The following is a 13,354-nucleotide window of genomic DNA, read 5'->3' on the forward strand; positions in this document are numbered from 1 at the left end:
AATGGCTGACACATGAAGTAAGTGCTCTGCCACTGAGCACCTAGGCCTCAGTTAGCTTTTAAATGCTGACTTTGCCTGGTGTTAGCCTTTCCCTTGAAACAAGCACTCTCTTGTTATTTCCCATTTAGGCCAGACTCTCCTCGCCTTCTAAGCACTGAGATTGCAGTCGTCAATGACACCACACAGAGATGTAGCGGCAGACAGAAATTCTAGCATCAAACCAAACCTTTAAAGACAGATAAAAATATATTTTACCTTCATTTCTATTTAGAAAATAAAATGTTTCCAAGGGAGTTGGTGAGATGGTTCAGCAGTTAAGAGCACTGAATTCTCTTGCAGAGGACCCATGGTTGATCTCTAGCATCCGTGTGGAGGTCACAATTTGTAACTCTGGTTTAAGGAGATTCCACACTCTCTTCTGGCTTCCAGTGGCACCAGGCACTCGGATAATGCAAATGCAGGGAAAAACCCATACTCACAGTAATATATAATATTTTAAAGTGTTTCCTATAGGTTAAAGGTCTCGCTTAGTGTTAGATATGCTGATCTGTTCATCTGCAGACCTAACAAGTCCACATCTCCACAACAAGTATCTTAGCTATTTTGTTTTGGTTTTGTTTCTCAGACAGGATTTCTCCATGGCAACTCCCTGGAATCACAGATCCACAAGGGGTGTGTTACCACACCCAGCCTACATTTACTATTTTCAGTGACCTTTAGGGTATCCACTAAATAGTGACTGTCTTGTGAGTTCAGGGCTGACATGCTTTCTGAAGGGTCAGACAGTGGAAGCTTTACACTTTGTATCTACTTAACTCAGGGAAGCATCCATAGAAGCGGTTCAGTAAACATCTGTGCATGGCCGAGTTTGAATTCCATACAATCAATCTGGAGCTCATTCCGCTGACCCTCCAGAGAGCTGTGGTGGTTCTCATTAAGCTTCCAGAGAGACTGCAGGAATGAGACAACATACTCCACCTTAGTTTTTGTTTCTGAGGACAGCTACAGTGTGCTCATCTACATAAAATAAATAAACATTTTTTAATATAATCTTTCTAGGTCACTAAGGACCAAGCTCTTGACAATCCTGCTTTAGCCTCCTAAGTGCTGGGATTACAGGTGTGTACCGCTATATCTGACTTTTGTATAATTTTCATATCACAAGATAATTCTCTAAGACAAAAAACTTTAAACGTGTGAAAATGTCATTTACAGGTTGTATGAAAACGGACTTTGGCCTGTGGTAATTGTGTTGAACCATAGATCCCTGAAAACACCCACCCTTAAATTTAATCCATTAGCCTCAAACTAGTGATTTGTGCTAGCTACCTGCTAGAGAATAGGACACTTTGGATAATAATAGGTTCCTTATTATTTTTATTTTTTTAAGAAAATAAGTTGCTCAGGAAGAGTGGGAAGGAAGAAGCTAAATTTTCACCCAGAATGCCCTCCCACTCGAACTTGGGCATACAGAGCCATCTGAAGTGAATGAAGGTGGTCCCTGCACCGTCCGCACCTAGGGTTCTGTCTGGTTCTGAGCGGAGCCTGCTGAGCTGCCATAGATTCTTCACTCCTTGTGCCTCTGAGAGAAGGAAGCCACCTTCCCAGCCCCCAAACCCTGAACTTGGAGTGCAGCCTACAAGAGCCCAGCATCTCTGACTGCTAATGGCCCAGAGAGTGGGACAGCTCCGCTGCACAAAAGGGTTTGGGATGGATCTGACAGCCAAGGCCTTTGGCATTTTAATTCATCCAACATTTTGCTATGGCAAGGGACAGAACGCTTTTTACAAAACATTTTGAAAATCATTGTCTCCCCAGTGTGGGGAACCTAGACTATTCCACATCAAGAGAAACGTGTTAATACCATTGTTTCATAATTGTCATACTGCGGTGTCATTGGTTGAGCATTGCCATGGCCTCCCTCGGAAGGTAAAACACGAAGTACAGAGAGGACACGTGTCTACGCGGCCTTTACTTTCTTAAAAGACATTTGTATCCAATCCCGGAAGAAACTAGTATCGAGTCTCCGCAGACGTTTCCTGAACACTGTTAAAAGCACAAGCAAGCTGACCCTGACCCTTCTGAGAATCAGGCCTTCCTCTCCCACGTGGAAATGGAATGCCTGGTCCTTTCCCTGCAGGTTTTCATCAAACTGTAAGGACCACATCTCAAGTTTAAAACAACTCCCCAAGGTCCACAGGTCCTGGCTCAGGGTTCCAGAGCCCTTTTCTTGAAGAGAGCCTCTGCCCGGGGAATGGGGGTGTTCCTTATTTCGATGCAGGTTGAGAATACTAGGAGGTGAGTAGAAACGTCAGTCAATGGACACGATGAGAAGACTGGGGGTCAGAACTCTGCTAGAACTTGCAGATGTGTGGGTCTGCGCTCAGAGTGTATGGTTTCACATTTTGCTCCATTCGCTCCAAACTGTTAATTCCAAATCTGCCCTAGCTGGAACTTGGCGTGCTGGTCAGCCTCTCTCCAAGTTCCCAGACTCAGAGCGGGTCTGTGGAGCCCACATAGCGCAAAGTGTAGTTGGCCCCTTCGTTGTTGTCCCAGAATTCGCCCTGTTCGCAGCGGTAGCAGACTGCAAAATGAATAGCGACGCCCCAAGTGTCAGCATCCTCTCCTTTGGGCTGCAGACCCGGGGGCAGGCACAGCGAGAAGCAGAAACGCTCGGTGCCCGTCTCCTCCTCACTATCCTCAGCCCCTGGTGGAGAGTCCCCGGGTCGCATGGGAGGCAGGGGCTCCAGTGACTCCGGGTGCAGCTCTGCTGGCACGTCCAGAAATGTACGCCACTCGGTGAAAGTGTAGCGCACCGCCACTGCCCTGGGTCCGGGGCATCTAATCACCCGGCCGGAGCCGGTCACCTCGGTTCGGGGCGGCTGGGAACACTGCACACGCTCCAGGCACACTCGCTGTCGCCGCAAACGTTCCTCTGCAGCGGTCAGCCCCGGGAGCTGGAAGAGGGGTCGGAGCCGGGCGCCCAGCGCCAAGAAGGGCGCGGGCACTTTTGCCACTGCCAGCAGCCCCCCGAGCTGCTGCAGGTCGTCGGCGCGCAGCGGGAAGCTGTGGAGTCCGGAGAGCACGGAGGGTGGCACCTGCGGCTCCTCGGCCTCGCTGAAGTGCTTCACGCTGGCCAGGCTCAGTCCCAGGGAGTCGGCAAACTGCACGCGCTTCTTACACTTAGAGCAGTAGTTCCCAGCCGGCTCGCCACCCTCTGAACTGGTCTGCCCCGCCTGCTGCCTCTGCTGCAGGAGCTTGGCCGCCTGCAGGATGGGGTCTGCGGGCAAAGAGAAGGAGCGCACACGCGAGCGGCGATATTCCTGTAGCTCCTCCTGTTCCGGGAGAGCTGCTTCTTTCTGCGCCGACAGGGGCCTGTCCTGGAGCTGAGCGTCAGGGATCGGGGTCTCAGAGGTGCCACTCTCCACGCACAGGACCTCGGGGAGCGAAAGCTCTTCCGCGGATGGCGGGTCTTCGGAAGCCGTAGAGCTGGACGCCTCAGATCTTTGTAGCTGCTCTTCTGAGGGCTCCATGACCCTATCCGATCCAGCCCTAGGATTTGCCCTGCGGGAAGCGCGGAGACTCTTCTGGAAACTTTATCTACTCCCGCAGCAGAAGGAGCGCAGAGTGTTGGCTAGGCTCGCCTACCCTGGCAGAAAGCGGATTCAGCCTGGAGCCTCTAGCTTTTAGCTGGGGCTGCCGGAGACCGAGAGGGAGGAGGATGCTGGCTCCGGGCTAGATCCCAAGGGGAGGACCGGGGCGGGGAGGCGCGGCTGCCAGAACACCTTAGAGCCAGGTCCGTAGTGGAAACTAATAACGTCGTAGGCTAGCTGATAGCTTTGATCTAACCGGCGCGGTGCTGCGAGTCTGTACCACCTCTGGAGCGGCTCTCAACTCTCATAGCCCAGAGTGTAAACAAAGTTTTGCAGCCAGTGAAGTTACTCTTCCGCAGGAGCACTGTCACCCAGCGGAGACATCCCGGCTGCCACTGGCCTAGGGAATTCGCGATACAGGAATGTCATTAAGTCTCTTCGGAGAGCGGTGCCTCCCTTCCCTTTCATCCTGTATCCCCGAAACCTCAGGAGTCCCCGGTCGCATCTGTGCAGTTGCCCCTCGGTGCTTCTAAAAGCTGGGAGGCCAAGGCTGCACCTTCCACCTACCTACCGGGTGACCTTGCTGGTGGGCTTGAGGCGGGGACAGAGCAGCAACCACAAGGCAACCAGACCAGACCCTCTGCCGGAGGCCATTTGCGCGGAGCACTAGAGCACGTCAAGGCCCTCCCCCTTGTCCCGCCCGCACACAAGGCTGGCACCTCCCTCCGTGGCTAGGCGCCTTCCCTCAAACCTCAAGGCATCCTTCTCGCCTGGCCCTCAACTGCAAGTCTCCTCCTCAAGGATCCCAGACCATCTAAGTCTCAGGCCTTGTGGGGGTTGCGAGTCAAAATCCAATTGCTGGAAGATCCATGGGAGGATCTCACTGTATCCTGACACTTCCTAAAGTAAGCCTTCCGGCGGGCGAACTTTTTCCTCATCAAGCTTCAAGTGATAACTTCATCACCAAACGTCATGCCCGCCTCCTATCTTCCCCACCCCCATATCTGATTCAGGGTGTCCTAAACAGTTCCGAGAGGATTCTAACTGGGGTGCTGAAAACTGGCTCTGGGGACCACCATTGGGAACGAGTAACTGCCTGACCGTGGTTGTGTGTATACTTATTTATATAAAAAGCTGGAGGTTCTAGAAACATTGGCACACAAATCAAGAAACAAAAAGCAAAGCTATTTTACCCAGACTTAAACCGAGGTTTAGTCTCTGAGCATGGTATGGCCAAATTTAACGAGTCCTCAACAGTTACTAATTTTTAGGATCTATTGAGGTCTCGGAGGCTGCCCATTGTCAGAGCCGAAAGTTAAAGACAGAAACACTCACCGTAAACCAGATGCAAATATGCAAATAAGATGTTCATGCTACCCAGACTATTTGGTCAACTGAAAAAATGTTCTGGTGGGGTGTGGCAGTTGGTAACTCATTAGAATGACTTACAGAATTCAGGAAACTCTTGAATAATATTCAGCTTATTCTGTAGGTTATACAACTGGAAGAGGCGAACAGAAGAGACACAAAGCAGAGTCTGTGCATAAGGTGTAATGTGCCACAATCCTTGTGCAAGTTTTGGAACTCAGGGTCCAGCCTCACTCCCCTGTGAATGGAGATTGGCTTCCATCTATTTGTTGTTTCTGGTAACTAGCCTGTCTGGCCGCCTGGGTGTACTGGTTTGAATAAGTTTGGCCCAGAGAGTGGCAATATTAGGAGGTGTGGCCTTGGCCTTATTAGAGGAATTTGTGTCACTGTGGAGGTGGGTAATGAGACCTTCCTCCTAATCATGTAGGAACTGGTCTTCTCCTAGTGGACACATACATGTTCAGAAAATGAGATATCGGCCTGTTTGGAGAACGGAGACTTTGGTCCCGTGGTATCAAGAAATGGCCCATCAAACAAGCAGATGTAAAAAAGTCAGTGGTTTCAACAAAAGTGGCCTTCTATCCCCTAAAAAATAGCCTAGGCCAACCATTATCATCACAATCCACACATCGGGGTGCTATCTACAGGCCACCTGATGGGAGACTAGTATGTTGCTTAGATACCTGGCTCCAGATTGTGTGCTTTTTGAAGTCACAAGCTTCACGTGCTTTCCCACTAGGTAGGTCTGCAGCTCTGACTGATCTCTGAGCAGCTCTGCAGAGCAATGGAGGGGAGGTGGGTGTAAGGGCTGTTCCCCAGAAACCATGGAAAGACCTTAGCAGCAGAGGCAGGTAGTACCTCACTTGGCCATGATGGGGACTTGGGGATACTCTGGAGGGCACAGTCGGTCTCTGACTTCCCCTGCACATCTGTCCTCTGGCAGAACAGTGGGACACAGGCCATTCCCCTCAGTCAGGTTCTCTGGGACAGGGCCAGAGCCAGGTGGCGCCCAGACTTTAAACAGATGGTCTCTGACGCACAGGCGGTTCAGCATTCCTTTCCTTTAGGCCATGATGATTTGAAAGTCACACACTTTCAGCAGAAACTGTAGTTCCAATTTTGATTCTCCATATTTCCGAAGATTGTGAGGGGAAACAGCGGATGCCACATACAGACCACATTGCTGCACTAAAGAGGGTCGCTGATGAGCTGTGTTTAGTGTATTGGCCACTGAGGACATTTTCACCATATGGTGGACGTACTGGGACCAAAACCCACTGTGAATTGGGGAGCAGCTGCAATTAATTGGTGATATAACCCACAAAGTAGTTTTTTGAAAACCTAGTCTTCAGGTATGAGCTTAGGTCAACCACAAACATGACGTGGCCATGTCTTGGCTGCGAAAGTGTTTACTCCCAGGTTTTCAGATTCCTAGTTTTGTTTTGTGATTGTGTGTGTGTTTTGATTGTGTGTGTTTATCCTTGTTGTTGTTCTATAGGGCCGGGGAGTGCTTGCTATGTAGTCCAGGCTGGCCTCAAACTTGTGATCCTTCTGCCTCTTCCTGAAAGGCTGGAGCTGGGTTCGTCTGATCCCCAGGTGAGGCCTGGGAAGTCTCACATGGTACAAGGAAAGTCAGTGGAAAAAGAAAATCCACCTTTGCATTCAAAACAAAGTGACAAGAGAAAGTTACAATTCCATGCTGACGTAGAGCCCATGGCTGGCATCCTCAAACCAAACCAGTTTCAACCAGGTCACAGGCCACACTTGTGTGACCTGGGACAGTTCAGCTGCTCACCTGATTCCTTTGCCTAACAACAAAAGCTCTGAGTGAGTAAACCAGACTCTGGCCTGACTTGGTCAAGTGTCATCCTGAGCCTCACAGCTGCCAGAGTCAGACGGCAGGCCTATTATGTCCGATATTTCATAACCTGTTCTGCTCTGCCAAACTCAGGCGGTTCTGAAGGACCGAGGCCAGTGTGACCAATAGCAGCAGTCTTAAAGTGACCTCAACCTGGAGAACCACGGGGGTCACTCCAACTATGTCCTTAAGCAGCCTTAGTCCTTTTCATTTATATGACAACAAGGTAAAAAAGAGCTCAACCTAAATAGTCAAGACAAACTGGAGGTGGTTAACACACTCCCTGGTGTTCTTTGTTAAAGCGGTACATGAGGGGTGTGGCCCAGTGGATAAAGAACTTGCTGGGAAAGTTTAATGACTGGTGTTCAGGTCCCCAGAGCACAGGTAGAAGCCTAGCAGGTGTGACTGCTGTCTCACCCCAGCAGAGACAGGACCCGCAAGGCCAACTGGCTACTAAGTAGAGCTGGAATCTGTGAACCTTGGGTTCAGAGAGAGAGGCCTTGCTTCAATTTATAAAGTGAAAGTTCAGGTGTGGCCCACACCTTTAACCCCAGCACTCGGAAGGCAGAGGCAGAAGATCTCTATGAGTTTGAGGCAAGCCTTGTCTACATTAGTAAATATTAGGACAGCCAGACTTGTATAATAAACCCTGTCTCAAAGAAAGAAAGAAAGAAGTCTTTATATCTATCTGCTAAAGAGCAACTGAGGAAGATACCCAATATCAGCTTTGGGCCTCCACACACATGCACATACATCTGTGAACATGCACACACACACACACATACATGCATACATAGAAGGCACATAGACCCTAGGCCCATCCCATCCACTGTTCCGGGCCTCCGTTTCTTAGGCACGCAGGCCTTGGTGCACACAGGAACATATTCATAGTAAATAAGATCCCTTTGCAGAGATTCCAGCTTGAGGCCCAGCATCTACATGGCAGCTCACATTAGCTTGGAAATTCAGCCACAGGCATCCAGTGTTCTGTCTTCTATATTCAGGCACCAAGTACATATGTGGTACACAGACATACATGCAGGCAGAACAGCCATACATAAAATAAATGCCTCTCTATGAGTTAATCTGTCTTTTGTAAATTTAATTCTCAGACTGATCGTGGCTCCCAAGGCAGTAAAAGCTTTCTTGTCTTAGTCTAGCCATAATACGTCAAAGTACTTTTGTTTTCTTTCTCTCTCTCTTTCTTCTTTCCTACTTTCTTTCCTTCTTTTTTCCTTCCTTCTTTCTGTCTTCTTATTTGCTTGCTTTTGAGACATGATGTCTCTACATAGCTCTGGCTGTCCTTGAACTCACAGAAAGCTACCAGCCTCTGCCTCCCTGAGCACTGAGGTTCAAGGAATGTACCATCAAGCCCAGAAAGGTTTGTTGTTGGTTTTTTGTTTGTTGGTTGATTTTCTTCTCTTGTTTTTATTTTTTTTATTTTTTTGAGACAGGGTCTCTCTACATAGCCCTGACTGTTCTAGAACACACTATGTAGATCAGGCTGGCCTCAAACTCACAGAGATCTGCCGAGTGCTGGGAGTAAAGGCCTGGCACAGGATTGTTTTAACATTGCAAATTTGTTAGTTTTAAGTATCAGAAGCATCTTAGGAATATTTTAATAGATTTTTTTTAGTTTTTCTGAAGCAAATTAACTTGCTTAGGTTAAGGAACAGTGATTTTTTAAAATTTTTTCGGGAGGGGGCTGAAATGCAACAGTGGGAATTTCCAGGGGGGGGGAAAAGCACTTTATAATTAGAGAGGATCAAACTCTGTAGTTCTTTAGGTTTCATTTATTAACACAACTAAAGTAAGACAAAGTAGTAAACTTGCAGTGAGTGACCCTACATGTCTGGATTTTTTTTTTTTTTTTTTTTTTTTTTTTGCTCACACACATGCCACAGGGCTGGTTAAGACCTCAGAAAATAAGGCCAAGAGAGATTAAAATGACTTGTCTAAACAAAGGCATTAAACACAAGAGCTAGGACTTGAATGGTATTTAGTACAGTTAATGCGTACTGGTCACCACCTGTTGGTTACCCCAAACACACACACACACACACACACACACACATACACACACACACACACACACACACACATGCACACACACACATACACACACATACACACACACAAACACACACACACAAACATGAGTGTGCACATGTGCAAACAAGCATGTGTACATGCATGTGTGTGTGTGTGTGTGTGTGTGCACATGTGCAGAGGCCAGAGGTTAACATCTTCCTGAATTGCCTTCTATCAAATGTTCTGAGACAGTCTCTCACTGAACCTGGAGCTTGCTGATGGCTAGACTGGCTCACCAGCAGTAATTCTAAAACCCTGGAATCCTGATTCTGTCCTCTAACAAATTACTGTCTAAATTATAGACGCATACCACTCTGCTTGATTTTTCTTTTTTCTTTTAAGATTAATTGCTTTTGAAATTAAAAATTCTGCATGAATTTCACATCATGTAACCCAATCCCATTCATTTCCTAGTCCTTCCTTGAGCCTTCTAACCTCCCACACCCCACCCCCACCAACCCCACATGGAAGCTGTGGTATGTCACCCTGTGTCCACAGTACACCATACCCTTTTTTCCAAACGGCTTTACTTGCAAATGTTCATTGTATGAGTCTGTGCAGTTCAAGGCCTCTGGTTTCTGCTACACTATCAATACTGGATCCTCACCAGGACATCTCTCAGATATCCTGTAGTCTGTGTCATGAAGACCTGCCCCTTCATGCACTCCAGCAGATCAGAAGTGGAGTAGATATTGGAATGGGCCAACTCAAAGCCCTGGGTCTGGGCCTGCGTGGTAGCTGAACTGGTCAGTCCACCAACTCCAGCACTAAAGCCACCAGGTGTAGCTCTCCACAGCCACCCTGGGAGCAGTGGGGCAGCTCTCCCAGGCTGCCCAGGTAAGGGCTGGGTAGCTCTGCAGTATCCACACCACCAGCTCTCCCAGGCTGCCCAGGTGAGCGGAGGGCTATGCCTGCTTTTTATGTGATACAAAGGATTTGAAATCAGGGCTTCATGTTTTCACAACAAATTCTTTACCCACTAAGTACCTCTGAGTGCCTAGTGTTTTGTTGGGTTGCTTTTGAAATTCGATTTCATTTGGCCCAGACTGGCTTCAGACTCACTGTGTAACTGAGAACGGCCTTGAGCTCCTCTATCCCCCAAGTGCCGATATTACAGTTGTCCACTGTGCCTGGAAGATCATGGGTTTTAGAGGTCAAAATTTAGAGAGGTAATTACAACCGGATAGGAAGGATAGCCCTATGAGGAGGACCTTGTAACAGAAAACAGAGCTGGGCCAGGTACACTACACAGGCCAGCAATTCCATCTCCTTGGGAGGTGGAGGAAGGAGGGTGGCAAATTTAACTTACTGTGGCTAGAGGTGAGTTCAAGATCAGTCCAGGAAACTCAAAGAGGAACTGTTCCAAAATAAAAAATGCAAAATGCTCTGAGGATGTAGCTCACTAGTAGAGTGCTTACTACGTTAGCATGTGAGAGGTCCTGGGTTCTGTTGCCAGCACAGTAAAGAAAAACATGGGTTACTGACACCATCATGTGACCTGGTGCCAAGAGAAGTCTCCACGAAACAGCCATTGGTGTTTTAAGCAGAGTGTCTTTATTGTGAGACACTGCCCTAAACATTCTGAGACCTGTAACATCCAAAAGCTCTATTTTTAAAATGTTTCTAGCAGCTCCAGGAAATTTTAAAAGTAAATCAAGTAAAAACATTATGTCTTGTATATTTTAGTATGACATAAAAGTAATTTTTAAAATGAAGAGTTGTAGCATTCAGCATTGCTACTCTGGCTTCGTGACAACTTTGACTTCCGCCCTCTTCTGGCTGCCTCTGGCCACGTGGCTCCATTTCTGTGCTGGCCTAGATCCTTTCCTGACCATCCATCCTTTCCAGATCATGCGTGGGCATCTAGCATGACCTTCTGCATCCTTTGGTACCCTTATTGAGGAGTCTTGCCCACCTCTGCTTTAATGCCAGTCTCATACATACACCAGGGTTGGGCTGAAGCCATGCACACCTAATGTCAGGTACATTATCCTCTCTGCCCTAGGTTATTTTCCAAAAAACACCCCAAGAACTCCTGGGTGGATGTGAGCTGAGACAGTAAGGACGAGTCCACCTCTGTGTGAGAATTTGGATTTTCGTCTCTTTTATGTATTGGAATTTCCTGAGTTTGCTTGATCAAAGAATACAGTAAAACAACCAAATCACCATCACTGCCACCACCATCACCACCACAGCTTTACCTCAACAAAAACACCAGCAACATCAGCACTGCCATCACCATCACTACCAATATCACCAGTGTCCCCACCATCACTGTCACCATCCCCATTGTCACCATCATCCCCACCACTGTCACCATCATCATCACCATCACCATCATCACCCTGGTCTTTGTAACCCACCAACAGTGTATAAGAAATACAGGAAATTTTGTCTGAACTAATATTGGGAAACAGAAGACCTGTGTTTATACCCAGTGCAGCTGTGTTTGTGAGTTACACACTCTCCCTGAGCTGTGGTCCCCTGCCAGTGTCTGCTCATGATGTTAGTGCAGTGTGTGTTGCTGCAAATGTTTGTTGCTATTTCATTTTAGCATAATGCATTTTGTTAATTAACACATTGCATGCCAACTTTGTATAGTCAATAACCACAGAGAAACCACACCCTTCTCCTCTTCCTCTTCTTATTAGGGCTTGGTCTTGAATTTGCAGTAATCCTCCACATTGCTAGATTACAAACCCAGCTAGGGACACTCTAGAGTTTGGGACTGAGCTGTCAATAAAATAGGCCCAGATCCCTGTCCTTGGTGAGCTGACATCCTGGTGTCCAGGAATGAAATAGAAACAATATATACAGCAAGTACAAAAAAAAATGGGTAGCTGATAAGACAGATAAAAGTTAGCACATAGTAGGTGCTCACTAAATCAAGGATGATCGAATAGTTCCCTCACACTCACCTCTCTGACCCTCTGTGTCAAACTCCTCTTTCCAATGTGGTTAGATAACAGCCCCAGGCTCTGAACAGCTGAGAATGGGAACACGGCACAAAGACAAGAACGCAGTGCAACAAAACAGAGCCTCAAAGTCATGGGGCAACTCGATCAGAGACATAAACAGGTAATTGACGTGTGTTTTCCCTAGCTGATCACACTTCTGAACTTCAAAGTTTGCACTTGACTGTGATCAATAGTTGCACAGTCTGAAGCTGGGACAGTAAACAGTGGCGCTCGTACTGTTTATGGTCGCAGAGCTATCTCCTTCCTGTCCCAGATGTTTCTGCACTTCTGCTGCTGTGAGAACCTTTCATCATGTTTACCTTTCTCTGCTGTCTGGGAACCATGTTTTCATCATAGTCCAACACAGCCCAGAGCTTCTACTTTGACCCCTGTGGTGTGAAAGTGTAAAGACCACAGTACTGTACAGAAAGCTTCCAGCACAAGCAGATGCCCCAGTCTCACTCAGAAACAGGTGACCCCAAGCCTAAAATAAACCTGAGTGTGGGTAGGGGGCCTAGCTGTCTAAAGGAAAAGTAAAATGCCCAGCCTGCTCTAAGCATGTCTCCCATCCCCCACTCAGCACTCTGGTAAGAGCAATGTGTTCTTGAAAGGTTTGAACCAAGTGAAAGTTCAAAGTTCACTGCAGTCTTCCCATATCCAAGCATCAACAAGTTAGTTCTCACAAGATGTAAATCCACCCATGTCATAGTCATACTCAATGCATATTAATAGTTAATAATTGTGTTTTCCATTATTGTAGTGATTGAATTTTCTCCACACAAATTGCTACCAATTGCCATGAGATCTATTTTGATGCTGTATGTATCAATTAAATCTTACTTGGGTTAAACTTTTCCCTGTGCTTCCTGCTCCTTCTAAAGGGCTCTTCTCCTCCTTATCCCGGATAGCTCCAACGTCTGTTTCCACTTCACATGTCTCCCATTACCTACGATTTCTCCCGACTCCCCTAAGCACTGGCAAAGTATAAATTCACACAGGTATGCATCTTAGTTTAGGGTTTCTATTGCTATAAAGAGACACCATGATCATGCAAACTCCTAAAAAGGAAACCATTTAATTGGGGCTGACTTTCAATCTAGACGTTTAGTCCATTGTTCTCATGTAGGGAAGCACGGCAGCATGCAGGAAGACATACAGGAGCGGTAGCTGAGAGTTCTGCATCCAGATCAGCAGGCAGAGAGTTAACACTGAGCTGATGTGAGCATCTGAAATCTCCACCAACAAGACATATCACAAAAAGTCCACTCCTCCTAATAGTGCCACTCCCTATGGGCCTCTAGGGACCATTTTCATTCAAACCACTACAGTATGAAAATGTCATAGTGAATTAATTACTTTCTATGAAAAAATGATATATGCCTATAACAGTGCTTATTATGACATTATTCTCAATATCCCGGGAACCTGATAATGGATGAAATAAAGAAAATGTAGTGTGCATACACAGACATATACATGCACATACC

The 13,354-nt window shown here is 47.1% G+C and overlaps 1 protein-coding gene across 1 annotated transcript; it reads right to left on the reverse strand.

The window, feature by feature from the left end:
• Window positions 1-2,492: 2,492 nt before the first annotated feature.
• On the reverse strand, window positions 2,493-3,533 carry PPP1R3G (protein phosphatase 1 regulatory subunit 3G; the record flags this gene model as incomplete). The annotated part of the gene is made up of 1 exon (XM_080937712.1): window positions 2,493-3,533. One exon carries the CDS (start codon window positions 3,531-3,533, stop codon window positions 2,493-2,495), a length of 1,041 nt encoding a protein of 346 aa, XP_080793838.1.
• Window positions 3,534-13,354: the final 9,821 nt, after the last annotated feature.

This window comes from Micromys minutus, assembly GCF_963924665.1.
Source record: "Micromys minutus genome assembly, chromosome: 1".
Lineage (NCBI taxonomy): Eukaryota > Metazoa > Chordata > Mammalia > Rodentia > Muridae > Micromys > Micromys minutus.